At 41.2% G+C, this 23,088-nt stretch overlaps 1 protein-coding gene across 11 annotated transcripts in view; it reads right to left on the bottom strand.

Moving 5' to 3' along the window:
- Window positions 1-11,975: 11,975 nt before the first annotated feature.
- ntng1a (netrin g1a) overlaps window positions 11,976-23,088 on the bottom strand; it is a 127,014-nt gene continuing 115,901 nt past the window's right edge. For all 11 annotated transcript variants that reach the window (XM_014338153.2, XM_005936530.3, XM_042226604.1 and 8 more), the window contains one exon: window positions 11,976-22,997. In XM_014338153.2, the coding sequence (XP_014193639.1) occupies window positions 22,741-22,997 (257 nt within the window). In that variant the 3' untranslated portion in view covers window positions 11,976-22,740. The remainder of the gene's footprint in view (window positions 22,998-23,088) is intronic.

Here is a 23,088-nt window from a genome sequence, read left to right as displayed (position 1 = left end):
AAATGAAAAATAAATAATACATGCATGCGCTATGCATTTGTGTAAAATGTACTCGTGCACATTCTTGCAGAATACAATCGTTCTCGCCTCAGATCAGAGCAGATTCAGATACAGTCGTGAAAAAGTTTGGAGACTCTCAGCAACAGTACCCTGACTATTGTCAGTGGTCAGACTGTGTAGACACTTCCTGCAAAAAGAAGACATTGATGCCATTGACCGGCCCTTACATTCTCAGACCTGAATCCAATTGCGAACCTCTGGGACATTGTATATAACTGCATTTGACATCCCCTAATAGCACCACAGACTGTCCAGCAGCTCACTAATGATCTGATCTAGATCTGGGAGGAGATTCCTTCATCTACTTCCCTACTGTTTCATGCTATTAGTAGTAATAAGGACACTAGCAAAAAAAAAGCAAAACTCGAGAAAAATCGGTCTGGTGGGATAAGTAGAATTCAATTCAATTGTATTTATATAGCACCAAATCACGACAACAGTTGCCTCAAGGCACTTGCTACTGTACAGTAAAGACCCTACAATAATACAGAGAAAACCCCAACAATCAAATGACCTGCTGTGAGGAAGCACTTGGCAATAAAGTGAAGAAAAAACTTATTTTTAACAGGAAGAAACGTCCAGCAGAATCAGGCTCAGGGAGGGGCGGCAATCTGTCGCAACTGGCTGGGGCTGAGGGCAAGAAGAGGGGATGGTCTGTGGTCACCACCTGCAAAACCATTCAGTTATGAGGCTTTATGTGGCCTGCTGAAGCCGCTGAAGCCGATAATATAATTTCACAATGGTTTATGCTTCCTAACTGGACTGACTGATATCCCCGCAGTTTCACTGATTGTGCAAAACTGTGATGATCAAGTCATGTTTTAATGGGTTTTTTGAGCAGTGGATTACATTTTTCTCAAGGCGAGCACATCCTGGATGAGCTGTAACACAGAGGAAGTCAAGAAGTACAGTTTGGTGTCTTAAGAAGAAATTAGCTATAGAGAAATTAAATGTTTTTATGCCACGGTGTAAACGTGTGAATTTCACTATCAGAAATGGGTATTTTAGCATCTTTAAGGGTTGACTCAATTTGGAGGAAGCCTCTAGTGGCCATTTGTGTCCCTGCAGTTTTTGTAAGCGCTTTGCAACCTGACATCATTTCTTTCAATCATATAGTGCAACCTAACACGTGTAAAATTGAGATTAAAATTGTAGTTTGGGTGGATTATATTCATGAAATTCCATTTTAATTATATATTTACAGTGACTGACTCATTTTTATTTGTACGTGATTTTAGAATTTTCTCATGCGATCATCTTTTGACCTTAGCACTTTCACTTACAACAATATAAGATCCCCTAAAACCGAAAACTTTCATATAATTTAGATAAATAAGAACTTTATTTAAACTTTTATTAGGCTTTCAAAAGTTTTCAAAAATATCAAATAAAAATGTGGATTAAAGGGCAAATATAATTCAGTGCCTCATGCAGTGGCACTGACATAAAAAAAACCATGGGTGTCTTAGATTGGAATATTTACCTCACTACAAATGTGCTATTGCTTCAAGGCACCGCTGGGACACGCAGATACAGAATATATATGTGATGTTAGTTAACAGGCTAGAAAGGGTTGAAGCCGCCTCAGGGCGAATATAAGAGAAATATTAGGAACATTAATTTTAAAGTGTGTAAATGAACTCCAAGTAGCCTTTTATTTTCACTCCAGCGGATTTAAATTTTAAATCAGTGTTTTGACTCATGCACAAGTGCAAGTTCATCACAGCAGAGGTCTCCGGGAGATCCTGGAATTCTTCCGTCCCCTGTGATTTGTACCGGGAGGCTGGAGCTCACAATGATCCACTCCAATTTGGCAGAGGAGATGAGGGAAGGTCTCACTCTGCGTGGTAAGCTACTGTCTCGGTTACATTTCATTTGCCCCTGTCTTCCAACTGCATTAGCCCATCACGCCTTGTAATATTGAAGTGGGACTGGAAGGATTTTCCGGCAGCGTATAACTTGAGTTACAGGATCCTCACCGCTGTAATGAACGCTGCAGACGGGCAGTATGACATGCCATTTGCCTGACATCAATTATCTACATGACTATCACATTTCTAATTTGACATGTTAACCACTTGATTGCATTTACTCCACCGAGATGTTTGGTTCTGAGCAAGTGTGCTGTTTTAATGTGGGGACATTATGGCAGTATCATGAATAAATGTTCAGTTTTTTTCCCCTCCCTATGATTTAGATGCTGCAGAGACACAATTTACTGCTACACTTAGCTAATACCTTAATTCTGTAATGTACTTCTTCAATTACAGGGAAGAAGAAAGAGGATGAATTCAGCTATTTATAGTTGTTGTTTTTTTTTAATATGAAAAGCACAGAGCCCTGGAGGCCAAAACACTGTTAAAAACATGCTGGTTAACACTTGACACACAAACGCAGCACAAAGCCATCTGTTTCAAGTCACAGATATTTCAATCAACGCTTAAGAATAAGATGATGGGGAAAAAAAGTGATATGGGAGCAAAAAAGAAGTTTTCTGTACTTGAGATCCTCATACTGCAGCCGGTGCACCCAGTTCGATCTCTGATAACAAGAAGTCCCTGTTAGGGCTTTACTGTAGCAACGTTTCACATCTGTGCTGCTGCAAATAATGAAAGGACTCAAAAGCCAGGGAAGAAGGAGAAAAATCGTTTATTGAAAACAAATGTGGCTAATCAGCTAACATTAGAGAGCCGCTTTACATCAATCCATCAGATCATCTTATAACATCATACCAATCAAAGCCTACTTCTAGTGTCAGTTTAAACAGGAGTCGCTGTTGAGAAGAAGGGATTGGCTGCTGGGCTTGCACATGCAGCTCTTTGCTTTGCTAGACGTTCATGAATGCAGCGTCAATACTGCTAATAAAATATTAAAAAGACATATAAGCCCTTATTAAAGTTTTTAATTTGGTAAAACAGAAAAAAAACCCTTTAAATATGCATCTTAGTTTTGTTTACGTGTATTTTGGCTTATATGACACAGCAGATAGTGAATATATTATAGCATATCTCTCTCAGATTGACTTCTCTTTTTATTGGCTCACTGTTATATCCAGAATTGAATTTAAAATTCTTCTTCTCACATACCAGGGCTTGAGTAATCAGACCACATTTCTTCTTAAACACCTCATAGTCACAGTTCCTATGGTTTAAAAGTAGAATTAGAGGCCAAGTCTTCAGCTTTTAGGCCCCTTTTCTGAGAAACAAGCTCCCAGTTTAGATTTAGGAGACAGACTACTTTTCTACTCATAAGATTAGCTCTAAAACTTTCCTTTTTGATAAAGTCTGTCGCTGGGGCTGGATCAGGTGACTCTGAATCCTCCCTCAGTTATGCTGCAATAGCTTTCTGGGAGGTGCTGCGCCCCCGCTACCCGGCCCTGGATAAGCGGAAGAAGATGGATGTATGGTGTTTATACACCACTCTGCATTTCATCATTAGTTATTATTAATCTCTGGCTCTCTCTCCCACAGTGTATTTTGTCTTGTCTCCCTCCCTTCACCCCCTGCTGGTTGTGACAGATGGCCGGCCTGGAACAGGAAAAAGAAAAACTCCCTCTTCCTGTCAAAAGGGAGTTTTTCCTTCACATTGTCGCCAAGGGCTTGCTCAGAAGGAATGTTGAATTGAACTATAGCATAAAGAAACATGAAAGTCTGAGGATCCTTGATGTTAGATGTAACTTTTAAATGCTCTTTGAGAATCAGTGAGGATGCGTCTTGTCTGACACGCGACTGTGGTTCAGGGTTGTTGATATGATGCACTTACACTTGGTAAGTATATATGTATGCAGACCCCTACCCCCACCTCCCCCACCCCCATGCCCGTGTGGCAGAGGGATGATGGAGATGTGAGAGGCAGCGCTTCTATTTTGGGGTCTTTGAGTCTAGCTCACGCTTCGCTCTGCCTCTCTCCTTCCCCCCAAACCTCAACTGGCAATTGTGCCATTCACAGCGCACCCATTCCCCAGTGTCCCCTGAAGCACCTCCAGTTGTATTCAGCTCCCATTTGTCATTCCTGGGAATGTGGTGTCGTCAGCAGTTATGCCCCAACCTCAACTGACGGTACCACACCAACAGAACGGGAAAATTTCAGCCCCCGCCTAAGGTCACCCTACTCCCTTATTACAGTTTTATATCTTCAGAGTGATGGATAATGATGATGTTGTTGCCCTATTTCGTCTGCTGTGGTAACCAAGCTTACGCGTGAATTGCTCATTCAGTTGCATTTCATTTATGCGCTGGCTCACTGCTCACAGATGTGTTAGCTCCAGCGGTGCATTTAAAAGCAGACCCAAACTCTGCTTCATACCAATGTGGTTCTGCTAATTGTATGCAAATGTCAGGGCTACCGTCCGTGCATAATTTAAGACGTTTTGTGCACTACAGAGTTTTTAGCAGAAGACTTCTGAGTTAAAAATAGTACAGGTGTAATTAATAACAAGCTGTTTTAGTGAGGCAGCTAAATGGACACCCTACTCATTCAGTTTCTTTCTTCTTGAACTGAGACATGCATTCATTTGTTACTATAAAAATAAAAATGTTGATTAGATTAGGGGTAGAAACATTGTAGTATATAATGTGCTTTGATATTGTATGTGTTTATTGTACAAGCTCTGATTGTAACAGGGGTGCAAGAACAGGAGGAAAAGCCAGTTAAGAAAAAATAAAAACAACAACTTCAGCAAAAAATGAGTCCAGACTAGAACAAAGAAAACAAAGTGGCTCTAGTTTAAATTAGAAAAACTATCTTCCTAATTACAAATATATAATAAGCAAAGCACTTAAAGAAAACACAGTTTAAAAGATCTGACAGCAGGCACTGCTTTGTGTACCAACACGGAGCCTCATGCGGCAAACTAAAGAGCTGTGGAAAAAAAAAAGCTTAATATCTCAACATTTAGATATTGTTGTTGTAAGCAGGGAGCAGAAAATGGAAAAGCGGCTCAGATGGTCTGTGATAGGCTGCGCGATCCCAGATTCACCTGCCAACTGCATGAGGTAGGAGGATGACCTATAACTAGTGCCCACAGAGCCTGAGCAAGCACAGAGGAACAGAGCAGGGCGATGAAGTCATTTTGGCCTGTTGTAGCCACACATGGTATGGTTTGCTCACCATTTTCTTTCTTTTTTTTCACCCCCTATTTTTTGCCAAGCATTTGCCTCACTACACTAAATCCTCTTAAGCACAACAGTGGGCGAGCGTGCCATCATTCATAACGCCCAACCCTGATTCAGAGCGTTTCGAGCCCAAGCTGCCACATTTAGTTGAACTGTACGAAAACAGCCTATTAAAGAGCTGAAGCTCACAAGTTTGGCTGCAGATTTGGATGATAATTCTCTTGGTCCATCACAATGAGGGGCCCAAATTAGCATCTAATAAACAACAATCCTCCATCCATCTTTTCTATTTATCCAAGTCAGGGTCACAGGCGGGCTGGAGGCTGTCATATGGTGGTATAACCTGGACAGGTCACCAGTCTGTTGCAGGCTAAGATGGAAATGCAGACAATCATGCCTTATGCATTATGATTAAAGGAGGAACCCAGAGTTCCTGGAGAGAATTCAGTTACATTTTATTGTCTCTATATTGTGCTAGATCACAGCAACAGTTGCCTCAATACTTTAAATATGGTAAGGTAAAGACTCTACAGCAATACAGAGAAAACACCAGCAATCAGACAGCACCCTATGAGCAAGCACTTGGCGACATGGAGGAGGAAAAACTCCCTTTTAACAGGAAGAACCCTCCAGCATCACAGCATCAACCCATCTTCTGTGATGGGTTGGGGGTGAGGGGAGGGAAGTAAGACCAAAGACACGATGTGGGGAAGAGCGAGAGGTTAATAATAACAAATAATTAAAATGCACACAAGATCTGCACAGGCTATTTAAACCCAGGTACTTCTTGCTGTGAGGCAGCGGCACTAATCGGCTCACCACCCTAAGCAACAACCAGATATGTTAAAAATTCACACACGAGAAGACGTTTTCCTTAACTGATTAGATTCTGCACACAAACAGCTAGACGTGAGGATCTCTGAATAATGGATCACGGTGGCTACAGAGACAAGATGTTGAGGCCTCCAGTAACTTGTTGAGCAGCTAACGGCGGCCCTCATTTAAAAGGTTGACAGCTCTGCTCTCATCTCTCGCAGCTACAGCGTTCACCTACAGAAACACAAAGGCCCAGCAGCAGCAGCACACACTGTCGACAATCTAATAAATTAAACTCAATTAATTACCGTATTTAGCATAACTCTGGAGTTTAACAAAGGTCTTTGTGGTAGATGTATACATTATAACAATTGTTCATTTTGATGAGCAGGGATTATAAATGAGGCAATTAACGTGCTGTCAGATCGGAGGGGAAAGGGCCTCGCTGCTCATTCTCTGAATCCTTCATTTTTTTTGCATGTAAACTTCAGCCTAGAGTGCAGCGGCGCCAGGCTGTCAGATGGGGGGGCAAGGTGGGGCGAGGGGTCAGCCGGGCGCTCGAGTGACCGGGACAGCAGTGGACAGTTGACCCCATCAGCTGAGATGCTTCGTCCTTCCATCTTCTCATGTTAACCTGATTTAACTGAACGACGCGCACACACTCGCACACACACACGCGCGCGCGCATGCAGGCTGCCAGCGAGTTAGGTCCCCAGGCGAGAACTGGGGCTGCAGAGAGGGGGAACACATTAGCCTAATAAGGGCCATCTGGTGGCCATTCATTAACTTGACCATCCTTGAAGTCCCCGACCCAAAATGTCATTTTTCACTTTGCAGAGAAATCCGTTAGGTGACAAGAAAGAACTTGGGCCAAATTACCGGAGATGGAAAACGGTAAGACAGAGAGCAGAAAAAGAGGTGGGACTGAGGAAGAGCGGCGGAGCCAGCCAGAGTTTGTGGGTAAAAAGAGAGTGACGGGGAGTGGGAGCTCAAGTGAGGCCAGAAAGGGAGGTTAATTAGCAGATACTGTGTACACTGTGGACTCATCCAAAGCATAGCATTAGTGGCACAGTGAAACACTTTCACACCATTAGCCGACTCTTTATTTTTATACATCCATTCAACCGTGCGGGTCTGAGCGGTCGACTTTTTTCTATACAAAAACACAGCGAAATGTACCAGTGAAAATAACACCATGTGAGATCCTGTGAAAAACAGCTTCTGGTGGAAATGTGTCTTTTTGTGGAAGGATTAATGTAAAGACACTGTGACAGATGACTTTGTAGTGTATCTCAGACCTTGACTGACACTCATTTGCTATGATAAGTGATTTTTAAATGAGTGTACGCTCGCACTCGCGAGACGCAACGCCCTCGTGCAACGGGGGGTCTGCGCGGGTTTAATCAAGCTGTCTGAGTCGATGCCTGCGCGGAGAAGCGCCATTCATTCTCAAAGCAAAACATTCTGCAAGGTCATATGCAAATGCTCTTATTATTTCTCACGTCTTAAAATGTTTTCAAGTGGTAACGTGAGTCATCTGTATCTTTTTTTTCTTTCCTTTTTAATCCACGGCGTTAGGCGGTCATTTCTTTTCTCTGCATTTCCCAGAGCAGATGCGTGTATTTATGTTCAAGGTTGTTGTTGGTCCTGCAGGTAATATTATGTTTGTAGTGGGACAGTTTCATTAGAGCACACCGAGAGCCTTATTGGAGTAAAGTGTTACACATCTCTTCTCTGAGACCTTCCCAGCATGCAAGGACACACAATCTGTCTGTTCAAAATGTCCTTACTGAATCATAATCTCAACACAACTGATGTTTACAGTAACAAATGGTGGGGAGGATAACATTACCCATCCCCGCTCAGCGCTGCTGTCAATACTCTATTATTACATTGTTGTGTACTTGAATGGTTGCTTGAGAGTCAGCTCTTTCTCTTGGCGATCATTATCTAACATTTCTTTAGTTCATGTTCTCAGTAACAGTCGAGCCTTCGCCCTTTTCCTCTGTGCATGTGTAGTGCACTTGTGGCTCCTCCTGGCTGCTTGAAATCCTCCACAGTTTCTGTATGAGTTTTGCTGAGGTCTGTATGGACTAGAGTTGCTACGGGCATCAATTAGCTTGTTAACAAGATCAGAACCACAACTTTCTTGACAATATAAAAGCAAATCAAGAAAGTTATCACAATGTGTCAGTAAGGAGGCATCAATGTGTGGTATTGCCAAATACAAAGACAGTGGGAAAGTATGTAAAATTAATTTAAAGGTCTGCGACAGCCTGGCAGCCCATCCAGCCCGCCTCTCGCCCTGTGACAGCTGGGATACGCTGCAGCCCTCTGCACTGGATAAACAGAATAAAATGAATGCATAGTTTAAAGTTTTGGAAACTCCAGGACAGTGCGTTGTCAGAAACAAAGTAACACATTACTGTAATCACATTACATTTTCCAGTGATGTGGTAATGTAACACATTACTGTAATCACATTACATTTTCCAGTGATGTGGTAATGTAACACATTACTGTACTGAATTCAGTAACAGTGTCCAACAAACATGTTTTTCCCCACACGTCACACACTGATAATCAGCTGATTTCAGTTCCAGTTTGGGAGGAGGAAAATGGTGGAGCGATACAGATTTAGAGGAGGGACATATGGACGTTACTTTTATTTTATTTATTTTTTTATTTTTACTACACAAAAGGACAAGAGCACAATCAGGACAGAAACAGTTGCATTTCTCTGCTAACACAACTTCAGGTCTTTGAAAGCATCTGCACAGACAGCATGCTAACATAGTGAATTACTTTTAGGAAAAGTAATTTCTCTGTGAATTTCATATTCCCGTGGCAGCATGCTAGGTGCTTGCTCAGATTTGAAGTTTAATTTTTGACTATAGAAACAAGTTTTCGTCCCACACAGAGTGTTCAGCGGATGCTAATGTTTTTGTCACTTTTTAGGGACTCAAACTCAAAGTAATGTCAGTACTTCCAAGCTTTAAACGCTGCACGGTCGCACTCTCTCCCTCACTCCATATTATCCATTGTTGATCAACACACGTCTGTTGCTACCACGGACATCGCTTGCTTGTACGTCATTGTCATGAGACACTCTCACAACCAAAATCGCATTTAGTAATGTAGCAAGATAGCGTACTAACAGGAAAGGAACAGTAATCTAATTACATTTTTTGCAACAGTAATCCCTTACTTTACTTGTTACCAGAGATGGGCAGTAACACGTGACTTGTAACGTGATACTGCCCATCTCTGTTAATGTCCCCAGCACTAAATATGATAAACACAGCTAGTATGTTAGCAGTTTAAAGGTCTAGCAACCCATCCAGGGTGCAGCCCGTCTTGTGCCATATGACGACATGACATTGGTACCTGATTGGTGAATAGTCGGGGTTAGTTGATTATATAGTAATAAGTAGGGGTGCAATGATACACAAAATTCACGGTTCGGTTCGGTTCGATACTTTGGTGTCACGGTTCGATATTTTTTCGATACAAAAAAATGTTCATGCCTTTTTAATTTGTCATTTATTAAAATTATAAATATATATTTTAACTCAAAAGTACAGTTTTTAAATTTAATGTTGCTGAAACAACAAAGTAATAAAAAAATAAATCTATCTGATCGAGAAATCACTCATCTTTGGAAAAGAGAGTTTATTACAGAGAAATGGCTCTTTCCAAAATAAAAGCTATACTATACGCTTCTTCTGGGCTATATTCTCAGCAGCATATTAAACATATCAGGTCCCCATAAGGAGAATCATGTGCTAACGGCTGTCTAAATGACTCGGGTAAAGTTTGTAGCATGCATGCTTGTTGTTTTTGTCTGCTTCCACTTGTCTTTGCACTAGGATGATGTCGGAGTAAATGTGCAGTCATATTCGTTGTGTTCCCACTAGTGCTGTCAGCGTTAATCTCGTTGAAATGACGTTAACGCCACAACACGGCAAATCTCCGTTAATGAGCTACCGCGGATCGCCCCGTGCGTGGGGCTGGACGGCCAACACGTTAACGAGCTAACTGCGCTAACACACTAGCTCCCACCCATGTAATTGAGCATTGCGTGGCACATCCAACATACTGTTTTACTTTAGTCCATGACGCGCTTACCTTCAGGGTCATACGTCACATGAAAACCAAAATAGTTCCAAACGCCAGATCTGAATGAGGGTGGGGGAGGTTCAATTTGCCATGTTGCAAGGAGAGCTTAACTTCTGTCTCGCTAGCTTGCCCTGCGCTCAGTGAATCTGCGTTCGACTACTCCGCCTAGGCTGCACTGTCGAGCGCAGATCCACTGAGCGCTCAACACAGACAGCATCGTCAGAAGGAAAGTTGATAAAATGAAATTAAAAATTTTGTATTGTTCGATACATATGCGTACCGAACCAGAAAGCACTGCATCGAACGGTTCAATATCGATACGAGTATCGTTGCACCCCTAGTAATAAGGTATAGTTTGACTAGTCAAACTATACCCATATATATATACAGAGATGGGCAGTAACGCGTTACTGTAATCTGATTACTTTTTTCAAGTAACGAGTAAAGTAAGGGATTACTATTGCAAAAACGGTAATTAGATTACCGTTACTTTCCCGTAGGAACGCTGCGTTACTGCGTTACTAAAACCGTGATTTTTTGCGAGAATGTCTCACGACAGTGACGTAAGCGAGTGCGCCGTTAGTGACAACAGCTGTGTGCAGATCAACAATGGATCACATATCGATTGTGGGAGAGAGTATGAGCGTGCAGCGTTTAAAGCGTGGAAGTACTGACCTTACTTTGAGTTTGATTCCATAAAAAGTGACAAAAACATTAGCGTCCATTGTGCGTGGGAAGAAAACTTCTTTTTACAGCGAAAAAACCCCTAAACTTCCAAGCAAGCACCGAGTGCTGCAACGACGTAATGGGAAACTCACAGAGAAACTCGCGGATTCTTCAACTGACCGCGGCACACCTGCACCAGGGTAAACCTCCGCCTACCGAGTCCTGCTTTACAGGTGAAAATAGAGCAACAGGACCGCTGAGTCTTTGACTTTATTTATTTTCTGCTGTGTTTTACTTGCATCTATTTGAAAGAGTGAGTGTAAACACAAAAAATATTTTATTTTATGTGCTGGAATGTGCAGAAAATAGCTTTAAATGTTAAACTAATTTCTTCAAGTCAGAGAATGTTGCATATAATTAAATTTTTGCTTGATGCATAAAGTTAAAAGATTAAAACTGATAAAACAAGTTTTAAAAAGAGACTTTTCCATTTGATTACATTTTGTATGATGGAGTATGTAGAAAAAGTAGAATTGGGCTGAAAGATCTATTTATCACCTATTCAGTTGTAAATCGTGTTTTTAAAAAGTAAACTAAGTAACTAAGTAATTAATTACTTTTGAAAATAAGTAATCAGTAAAGTAACGGGATTACTTTTTTGGGGAAGTAATCAGTAATTAGTTACTGATTACTTTTTTCAAGTAACTTGACCAACACTGTGTATATATATATATATATATATATATAAACATCCCAGCACGCCCCTGCGGGCGGTTCTATCCTTCAAGCTCGGGTCCTCTACCAGAGGCCTGGGAGCTTGAGGGTCCTGCGCAGTATCTTAGCTGTTCCCAGGACTGCGCTCTTCTGGTCAGAGATCTCCGATGTTGTTCCCGGGATCTGCTGGAGCCACTCGCCTAGCTTGGGAGTCACCGCACCTAGTGCTCCGATTACCACTGGGACCACCGTCACCTTCACCCTCCACATCTTCTCGAGCTCTTCTCTGAGCCCTCGGTATTTCTCGAGCTTCTTGTGTTCCTGATGTTGCTGTCATTCCGAACCGCTACATCGATCACTACGGCCGTCTTCCTTTGTTTGTCTACCACCAGTATGTCCGGTTGGTTAGCCACCACCATTTTGTCTGTATCTGGAAGTCCCACAGGATCTTAGCACCACCACCCTTGGGGGCAGCTTTTGGGCATATTTTGTTTTGTTTTTCAGCAGGGCACTAATGTCATACCAAACAGGGAAGACTTCAGTGCAAACTTGCCATGTGTGCCATTATTTCACTCATATGTTTGTGTCCTTGGGGATAAAAAACAGGAAAAAGGTATGTTCTATTGCTTGCTAATGAAGCTCTTCCTAGGCAACAATCTCAGTTACTGAGTGCATTTGCTCATCAGTGAAACTTGACAAAGGAAAGATTCTCAGCTGGCTGGACACAACTTTTAGGTAACTGCAAGAAAAGGAAGCAAGTAAGATATTTTCCATGAACTTTAAATGAATTTTAAAGATCACAGTGTCCCTCTTATTCATGCTTCTCTGTCACCCGCATAAACCTTTCAGTTTTCACCACCTACAACCTGCATTCATGGAAACATTTATCTCATATTTTTGCAGAAGTGTCCTGACTTTATTTTGAGCTGCACAGCCTAGTCCGTCATGTGAACACAGAGCAGATCCACTAAGGTTAGTGGGTTGCTCAAGGGCACTTTAATTCCAGTGGATGTGAAGCAGAGAGGGATGTTTTCATTTACTTTCCCTGGTTGTAGCAGCTGAGCTGCCAAATAACACACTGTGCTATCCAAACCCTGGAGGTTGCCCAGCAGTCCAGTTGCCAGGCCAAGGGACCTTTAGCTATGTTTGTGTCTTTACCATCCAATAACCTGATTTTGTTTGTTTCATTGCCAGAACCTTTGCACGGATACTCCCATCTGTAATGCTGGACCACAATACAGATGATTATGCCATCCTTATTAAAGCTGCAGGGATGCCGATGGTGGAGCAAACTGTATTTACAGCCTCAGAGATGCTATTTTGCTCTCCCAGTAAAAAGAGGATACAGAAATGTTGCCTAATGATGGCACAGATGACCATCTTGGCCCTTATTTATGGTTATCAAGCTCCATGAGGCAACAATCTCTCCCTCAGATCGTTACCTTTTTACTCCCATCTTCCACTACATGGTGTACCTGCAGGAACATCAAAGATATCTGGAATTAGCCCGCCTCTTTGAAGGCGAACAATGCTACAGTCATGTTAATTCTCCTACCCCTGTCTCTTCTCTTTAAAGTGAAAGAAACTTCAGATAGAAATATCAGGATCTGTCAAGCATGGCCTCATTTTTCTCAGGTGCCAGAGAGGAGATAACTGAGCAAGCATGAACTTACATAAGGCATGAAAACATCAAGCCATGGCTGACAATTTCATTCACAAATTGAAACAAACTAAGAAGCAAACAAACAAACCCCCCCACAAAAACAAATAGCCGGTTCCGACACTTCTTTCTTTTTCCCAGCCAGTTTTCTCTTTCCCACGGTGGGATGTTAAAGCCAAAGCTGTGAGTCTCACATGTCTCAAAGTGTTTGCACATCAGGTGTCTTGCCATGAGCATGGCGCCGAATCAGTTCTATTTCTGATGAGACAGATGTCTCTGATCTTATTAGTGTGACATAGACAACACAGAACTCTGACATAACTGGCTTTAAGAGAAGACATGTGAATAATGCCGGTTGCACTGACAAATTACTGTCAAAACAAACCCACACTGAGTGACAGTAATATGACAAATGGCTTTTCACTTACATCTCTGATTCATTTACTTAGTTAGCTATATACACCCAACGATTCTTCTTCATACGTATCGAGACAAAGATAAAAAAAATACAAACAGGCATGTGGGCTTTGTGACTTTCTGTTTGACCCCGCATTTGTTCAGTCTATCAGTATACGTATATAGTGTTGATGCAGTGGTCGCACTTGCGACCACTTGTTTATCCACGGCACACACTACATCTGTGGAAAACAGCCAGTGTGTACTCAGGTTGATACTATACACACTGCAGGGAAGAGCATGACACAGAAAACAAACACAATCTGTTACGTCAAATCTCCGCACTTCTGTATTCAGCCATGTGCTTTATTTTTGACTTTGACACGAGGATACAGCTTAGTGAAGTGGGATGTGAGACTTTGCGCTCAAAAGACCTTATGTAAGTATTTGTAGGGGAGTTGTACGACTCCTAAAAACATACAGTGATAATGACGCGTGCTTCTCTCAGTATGGCTGAAGAAATGTAATGTTTTTCAAAAAACATTCACAGGACAAGCGTCTGTTTTATTTTATTTTTTTCTTTTATTGCAGTGGGTTGGGACAGTATTCACAGTGGTCACAACTGAAGAAAGAGTCAAGCTAAGAATCTAGGTAAAAGTGAAAAATAAGAAAAATAACTGGGAATATCAAACTAACCTTCATATTTGCGGAAACATCGCTGCACTGGGCTATACCCTATTTTAGTTTGGCCCCTGGCAATACAGCTAGCTTAGCCTGCGTTTCATTGTGTTGCCCAAAACACAGTGAAACTTCAAAAGAGCTGCAGCTGCTGCCCAGAGTCAGTTGCTCCTTACACTACAGGAAACAACAATTAAGCACTAAAGTGATTTACAGCAATCCATAGTATTTTACTCCAAAGACAACGATAACGACAGAAAAGACAGTGAACTTGATCTCAAACAGTTTACAATCAGCACACTCTCCAAACATCAGAAAAAAGTCCCCATCCTTCATACCACACTTGGTACATCCCCCCAGGAACTGAGCTATAAAAGGAGTCCAAAATGGCCTGGACTGGTCTGGCACTTCCTGTGTCGAAACCAAAAAAAGGCTGTGGGTCCAACTGAAAAGCCGCTGTTTCCCAAGCTTCCTTTAACTTGACATGAATGGAAAATGTATTTAATTTAAAGAAATTTGTGAAAGAGATTTTTATAAGGTGAATTGTGACTGTGGATTTTTGCTGTATCGAAAACTCCATACCCCTGGATGCAGAAACGATACCAATAAATACTAAAACTACCATGACAGACATAATGATTGCAAGCTGAATCATGGTCAACTTTGATCGTTAAATCTTTTTTTAAGTTTTTACAAAACCCAACACCTTAACAAGAAGCAGATTTTTATCACAGCAGCCTAACCTTCACTGCTCAGCTGAGGATTTACTCTAACAAAGCCTGTTGTTGAAGATTCAAAGCATATCAGCAGGTTGTGTCATCAAATGAGACACTCATTAATGAATATTCACATGCGCTTTGTTGATTGTTTTCAATGACGCCTGGATATCATAGTTCTTTCCTCGTCTCTTCTCCTTTGATAAAGGATGGTCTTATTACAGCTGTCTCACTGATACACTATATGAAGAAAGATGCAAATATTCGTGACAGAATGGGTCGCTCTGAAGAGTTCCACGAGTTCCAGCACGAGGCTGTAACTGACTGTAATTGCTGCTTCAAGTCATTTTACTGAAAAGTGGAAGTGATCATTTAAAGTTGGCCCAGTACTTTTGTCTGTATCCACGTACTTCTGAGTCACTTCACTTAGTTGTGAACCATCCTAAACAAGTGTGACTGTTCGACCGCACCCTAAGAGCAGTCACTACATCTCTACTAAGAGATAACAAGCACAGACAATGTATAGGTGTCTGCAGCACTGCCTACTCTACCTTTATTTCCATTCATGCCCAAGGTGCCGAAATGACATAAACAGCCTCAGTGTGCGTAAAATAAAGTCCTTCTTGTGTCTTTTTTAATGTACAACTAATATGCAGAAAAAATTACACATTACTGTGATTTGGATTTTTGTGTCTCCTCTCATCATAATGTGTATGTGTACTTTAGAATTATTGGTTTCTAGAAATTGAACCGCATTTACCATAATACTCCAGTCTTCATTAATATTCATTTAAAATGAGCCCCAGGCATTCTGTGTTGCCCTCTGATATTTGTATATGCACCCATAACATTAGCGAGGCATTTCCGGCAGATCCGGGTACATACAGACGATTATTCCTTAGGTGTATTGGAATTCCATTCATGGAATCCCAAGCTATATCTGGCTGTGGTTTCCATTTCCAGGTGCAACCATTCACAGTGCAGAAGAAGCCTGTCACTGCAACATCAAACCTGCTCTAACCATGTGATGGTGGCTTGTGTCACTTCCCCTTCACTCCAGACTCTCCCTGCCATTAGAGCCGTATTTGACATCCATCAACTGTGTTGAGCCACAATGGGAATTCACTCTTTACATTTCAAACACTTCCCCGCGAAAACACATCAGGGGTGTCAAGAATTTTAAAGTTGTGGGAAAAAGTATGAAAAAATAAAAAGTTCCAACCCCGATGGCTTTTCTCCATGCAAAATTCTCACTGCAAGTCGCAATCTCACTTCTCAGTGACTTTGTGTAACATGTGCTGTGTCCCTTTCACAATGAGGGGCCCAAACTAAATTAACTGAGTGGACTGACTGCATATAATTCACAAGACAATGAAGTGAATAACTTTCTTTTTTAGAAGTGCAAAGTGACTTAGTTGTGTTCCTATTGTAGCAAGGGATAAAAATCAGTAAAGCACAATACCACAGATACTAAGACTATACTAATTCAAAACCAGGCTTTTGGTACTGCTGGTTGCACTGGTTCAAAAATATCACTGAATGTGTCGTTCCTCAATCTCTGGCACTCTTCCACAGTGTGTCTTTGACCTGTCTTCCCCCAACTGGTTGTGGCAGATGGCTTCCACTTCTGAAGCTTGGTTTGGTCAGAGGTTTTTCCTGTTAAAAGGGAGTTTTTCCTTCACTGTCACCAAGGCGCTTGCTTAAAGGGGTAAGTTGACTGTTGGGGTTTTGCCTGTTTGTATCTGGGTCTTCAGCTTGCAATATAAAGCACGTCGAGACAACTCTCGTTATGATTTGGTGATATATCAATAAAATTGAATTGAATGGAATTATGACAGTAAAACATTTCCCCGAAGAAAAAAATGGACACAACACTAATACACTGCAGCTATTAAAAATCCTAGATGTGTAACACTTAATCACCAGAAGGGAGACATATTGCTGTGGTAACATCACCGTGGAAACTCTCAGGTGCCCTGGCCTCCAAAGGCATCTGTAGCTTTGAAAAATGGAGCCTTGAAAGTATTCATTAGTCAGCCAAGCAGTGAGATTACCCTGCTAATGCCAGTGTGATTCAGAAATAAATAAAAAAAAAGATGTGGGACAAAGAAAAAAAAAGTTTTCAGCTGTTCAAAAGAATTATTTCTAAAGGAAAATATGGGTATGGAAGACTTTCAGTCCCGTTCTGCAAAGGCCTCCAGCTGAGTAGCAGCTTAGTATCCATTAATGGTCTCACTGTGGAGAAAACCGGGCAATGGAAAAAAAGCAGCGGCCACTCAGCACCCACACTGTAGAAAAAAGAAACACTGATCAATAAGTGCTGTGTGCGGTTCGATAAGTGCATTGATCATCGCGCAAACAAACACATCACAACTATAGCGGGAATAATAGTGCTGGGGCAAAGTAAATTCTTTTCAGCCCGACCTAATGTGAGTGTACTTAGGCTTGTGTTCACCCGCCCTCCAAGCATCAGTCAATGAACATTTGAAGTACAGACACTGATGCTAAAATACACTGAAAAGAAACCAGTTTGACATGTGTGATGTTTCTGTTGATGCCTGCAGGTACTATTCTTTTATCTTAAACAATGTCACGATGCAGTGTTTTTTCTTTTACTGTTAGAAGTCTGCTAGCTAGAGAAACATGCACAGTGCAGTAGTCTCTATGATTATTGTCTAAATATGAATGAATACAAGGTTTATTGCCCCACCCAAATGTTTCTCTCAGACCTGAGCAACACTTTTTGCTCATTATCTTGGCTCGGCCTTCAGCTTTGGTTTTGTTCAGTCTTACTGCTCTGCAGTTTGCAGCTTTGCATTTCTAAAAACTGACTGTAGGCTGTACTGCTTATCCAACTCCAAACAGCAGAGAAGTTAACAACTAGCTTTAAAACATTGCAAAGCTTTTAGGATTTAATGCATTTTCCTGAAGAATTGGGCCAAAATCCAAAGGAAAACAGCATTTTTTTCTGGCCACATGCTACTTTATGAATGGAGGTTCAAAGCTACAAGCTATGGCTTGCTGCAGCTCAGGAGGACGAGCGGGTTATCTGCTAATTTGGAGGCTGGCAGTTTGATTCTTCGTTACTCCAGTTGCATGCCAAAGGAACCCCCAAGTTGCTCTCCGATGCATCCAATGGAGGGTGAATATGTGCAAATGTTAGATAGAAAAGTGCATGGGTGAATCAGACATGTTGTATAAAGTGCATTGAGTGCTCCAGTAGTGTAGAAAAGTGCTGTATAAGAACCAGTAAATTTATAATGTTTGCTGTATTGTTTTAAAATGAGTAGTATGGTTGTACAGGAAATACAGTTAAATGCATAATTATCTGGACAATTTTCAGAGGTTTTAAAGAAAAGACAACATAGGATTTGATTTTCAAACTGATATATATTATGATGTAATTAATGCAACGGTGTGGTGTTTACTAAAACTCTCGGATGAGTTTGAAGCTTTGTGATTTACACCTCAAGATCAAGGTCAGAGGTCAGAAGTCAAGTTTTCTGAAAATCTTGTGAATGCAATAACTTGAGGACAAAGTCACCTAGGATTTTCAAGTTGATACCATAGGTATCAACTTACTAAAAATCTCAGATTAGTTTAAAAGTCTGTGACATTGACTGCAAGGCCAGAAGTCAGAGTTCAAGTTTTCTGAAAATACAATTTTTTCAGAGGTTCAAAGGTACTTGGACATACTCTCTGTAATTTCAAATATATATACAAATCGTTTTTAATACATTAAAATATTTTGTTAGTTAGCTATTGAGATGCTCGGCCTGGGCTTTACTTCTACCTTCAGGTGCTGCTTGTGTGGGGCTCTCTCTGCATTTGGTTTTACTTTACTGGGTTGAGATCAGAGACTAAGGCACTGAAGAATATCTGATTTCTTTGCCTTGAGAAACGTAAAGTCTTAATTGTCTGTAGGTACATGACATCACCAAATACAGTCCATCTCAAAGAGTGATGCCGCCAGCTTCCTGATTTCTTTGAGTCTGCCTTGTTGCACCGAGACACCTTGCAAAGTCCTTGAAGTTTTGATTTGACACTCACCTTTTTATCTTCGAAAATGTGACAAAAAGGCTCGTCCCCTCTGAGCGTCGGTGGCCTGTGAGTGACACCAGTGGATGTTATATGACAGGAGAATTCTACCTAATTACAGCACTTTCAAAGACATCTATTGCCGTTGCAGCTGAAATGCCTTTGCTGAGTCACAGATTCCCCATAGATAAATTCCACGCTGTTTTTGCTACAGGGCAGAAATAAAAAAAATAACACACCCGTGGCCCCTTTAAACACTTTTTACCAGTCGTTTCCACAAAGCATGTTACAGGGGGAGATAATCCAGTGGCGGTAGATGGCTCGCTTCGAGGTATTTCGGCGATGCTTCATGGTTGGGTCAGGCAACAGCTGCTGGAGGTGAGATATCTAGGATGAAGTCCTCTCCCCAAACGACATCAACTCTATTTTAATTCTCCACGCAGCATGGTGCATTGACACCTGGGCTGAACACATGGTTAAAATTAGGGCCGCTGTAGGAGACCTTGACAAACAAGTGACTTTGACTGAATTCATCAGGGCATCCCTGGAGTCACAAAAGTGTTTTAGGAAAGTTGTATTAGTTTTAATTGTCCATATGGCCTTATTTCAGTTTTTCAGATTTCCCTAAAATGGTCTTCCTCATTGTCACATATTGTGCCATCTATAGCGTATTTTATGGTAGCGTCATTGTCTCTAATGTGTTAAACTGAGCTAGATTTGTCTGTGTCTGGAAGGAGCTCAGTGTTTTTAAAAATTCATGCTTTGGAAAAGTAAAATATCACAGCTTAAATAGTGTCTTTTTTATTATATTTTCACAAAGAAATCCCAGCACCCGAACGTAAAAGTTAAAAAAGGCATAAAAGGCTTCACTTTTTCATTTCACTAGATAAAACCACGTTTCGCAGAATAAAAGGTTGTGAATGGAATTTATTCTTGGGATTTGGATGTGAGTTGGTGGCTGTGAGCAAAATCGGAATCAATTAATCGGGCATATACGAGCCAACTTGCCAGGAAGCAAGTATCTGTTGTTTTTGTTATTGATGCATTAGCAGAACAATCAGTGGCCCTAAGTTCTTTTCCTCCCTTTGAGTTAAACTTGGAAAAGAAAAGGAAAGCAAAAAAAAAAAAAAAAAGCTGGAGCAATGGCTTGAATATTTTAGGTTATGGATGAACTGTCGAGTGTCTGACAAGACCCACTATATAAACTTTGAACACAGGCTCTCCGGGACACATCGATAGTTGTAAATATTTAATTTGGTGCCTCCGACAATGCATGCCCACTGAAACAAATCTTTACCAGATTGAATTCAAGATAAATAGCACGGAAATATCGCAAAAGCTGATACACAGACTTTTATGCTATCATTTTGTCAGGTTTGCCTCTTTGGGGCTTTCGCTTCACGTATCGCATATTAATTTATTTGAAGTGTCAGCAATTTTAAGAAGTAACAGAAGCTGCGTGCCCCTTTATACTGCGTGTGCAGTTCTAATTAAGATGGGAATGCATTCGTGGACATCATAAACACATATTTCTAGTGGTTAAGTTTGACTTTATTTGTATATTACAAAAAGGCAGATTAGTGCGAGACTGTGAATGCATGGATTATAAAAGCAGCCATTATAAAGTACATGAAAGCTTTAAGTGAAAGGCATGATCTATTGTCATGATATCTTTTTGGATTATAAGGCATTTGTGCATGAATAGGTTCTAATCGAACAGCTGCTTTTGTGAAAAAGCAGAACTACACAATATTACTATGTATGATATATGTACACATCCACACAAACATGTCTCTGTGCAGATTATTATACAGTTATTCTATGCAGGCTGTGCTCTCTTGCAGTCTGGACTGAAATGACTTTACTGCATTTTATTGAAATGTTAATGTAGTCTCAGTATGATTTTTCCAGCTATAATAGAAATTGTGTTTTCTAAAGACCTTCTTTTTAATATATACAGACATCATTTACAGCGAAAAAATAAGAAAACTTGAATATTCCATTTGTCACTTTGATAAAGTCATTAAAGCTAAAATTGTTGTGTTTGTTTGCCGATATTTCTACAGTGTGGTTAATTGTCATTATTTAAATTTCCAAACAGCTACTAAATTTGAATGGATGATTTCTGCAGCGATGCTCTTATGATGTGGAAAAAAACAGCGATCGCATCTTTTCTTTCTTAGCATGAACAAAAGATCAACACGGGCTTAATTTTTTAACCTTTTATTCATTTAAATTCTCAAGTGTTAAAGCAAGAACAAAACATTTATAATGTCCTTTGGTGGGATTTTATTACACTTTATTAATACTGTATATGTAAACTGATATTCTTTGATGCCAGCACGTTGCCAATACAAAGGAAAATCAACTGCACAACGAAAAGTAATAAACAGAAAAGGTGAAAAAGGAAGTGAAAATAAAAGAGAAAGAGAGAGAAAAAACAACCCAACTGCTTCTGCATTTGAATGACTTAAATAGATACAGGTTGCCTTTTTTTCAATCACAGTTCGGCAAAGATACAAAAGGACTACATGACTCTCTTTTTTTGTTTTTTTTTTTTGTTGTTTTGTTTGATCTGTCGAGAAAAGAACTTGCAAATACACTGATGGTTTTCTATGCACTTCTCGTCTGCTCAGGTGAATACTATCCCCTGACCATGACAGTAGGGAGAGTGGTGGCTCTAAGATAGAAAAAGAATCAGACAGCTTCACTGGAGTATCTTTTCGGAAGAGAGGAAAGGGGGACGAGGGATGGGACGGGGGATTCTTACATGTGCATCACTAACATTGGACAAAAGAATCTTTCAACCAACAAGGGTTTTACAGAGTAACGTTCACGAAAGCACAGGTCAGTGGCGGCGTCTGGGGGTGGAACTAGGATTGGAGGGAAGGGAGGGGGATGAACGAGAGGATGAGGCCGAGCTCGAAGGAGAGACAGAAAGATAGAGACAGAGAGGGATCAACGTGGGCAAGGTTTTGTGTCACAATGTGGCAGTCCGGACAGATTTCCTTCTATCCACAATGCACTGACAGCAAAGAATGCGTCCTGGGTTTTTTCACCTCTTTCTGTTTGTTATCACGCTGAAGTGTAACGGGTTTGTTTCTGAGGCCAGTCTTTGCCATTCAGCGGGGACAAGTTTGCTTTTTTTTGTTGTTTTTTTTTTTTGTTTTTCTTCGGCATCAGTCCAGCCAACATTAACAACGCACAGAAGCATCCCAAAGGGGTCGGCGGCCACCGTCGGCTTGTGCGAGAGCTGATTGGTCGCAGCTGTTGTTGCCGTGGCAATATGAGAAGAAGTGAACGAGTCTGTCATCTTTAGTTATCTCCTCTCAAAATCGAAGGGGGCTCGTGTACTGTACCTGGTATGGCTTTTGGGGGGAGGGAGAGAGGTAGGGTAGGGGTCAGGGTGGGACTCACCATTCTCTGCTCATTTTACTTTTGTTAGGCAAACCCTCAGTTACTCATATTTCTAATAATATCTGTATTTTTTTTAGAAGTATAGTTTTTCTTTTTAATTATTTCTATATATTCTTTGAAATTAAATGAAAAGTTTCTGCACTCATTTGACTGGCACATTCCCTTTATTGTCAGTGCGAGTGTCCATTGAGTCTGGAGGCGGAGAAGCTCAGAACATTACAGTCCAGAAAGCTCATGGTTGTTCTTTTTTAAATGGTTGTTGATTATCTGAAAGGGGAGGGGGATGAGCTTGGGTTAAGGTGGAGAAGGTGGGAAGTGTGCGACTCCCACCAGGTAATGGGTCACTTTAGAGCACAGCGGGCCGGCAGGAGACCCCTCTCAGCAGAACCGAGCCTAGCAGCAGGAGCAGCAGCAGCCTGGAGGTGGATGGAGGTGTCAGGTGAGCCTGGCCTGAATCTGGGCCCCCACAGCCTCCCAGCTCTGACTCGCAGCGGCGCTTCTCACACAGCAAACCCGTATAGCCCGGTGGACAGCTGCAGCGGACGTTGCTGATACACGTCCCACCATTTTGGCAGCGCAGGAGTTCGTTGTCACACACCCGGGCTGCGGTGGAAGCAATGTAAAGACAGGAAAGACGTGTGATAATCTAACACACAAACACGTGTTTGGGTGACACTTTACTTGAAGTGTGTTC

Source organism: Haplochromis burtoni, unplaced genomic scaffold (assembly GCF_018398535.1).
Source record: "Haplochromis burtoni strain Fernald_Lab_line unplaced genomic scaffold, NCSU_Asbu1 Contig_220, whole genome shotgun sequence".
Classification (NCBI taxonomy): Eukaryota; Metazoa; Chordata; class Actinopteri; order Cichliformes; family Cichlidae; genus Haplochromis; species Haplochromis burtoni.
The sequence above is the reverse complement of the archived record's forward strand: the minus strand, read 5'-3'. Positions and strand labels throughout refer to the sequence as shown.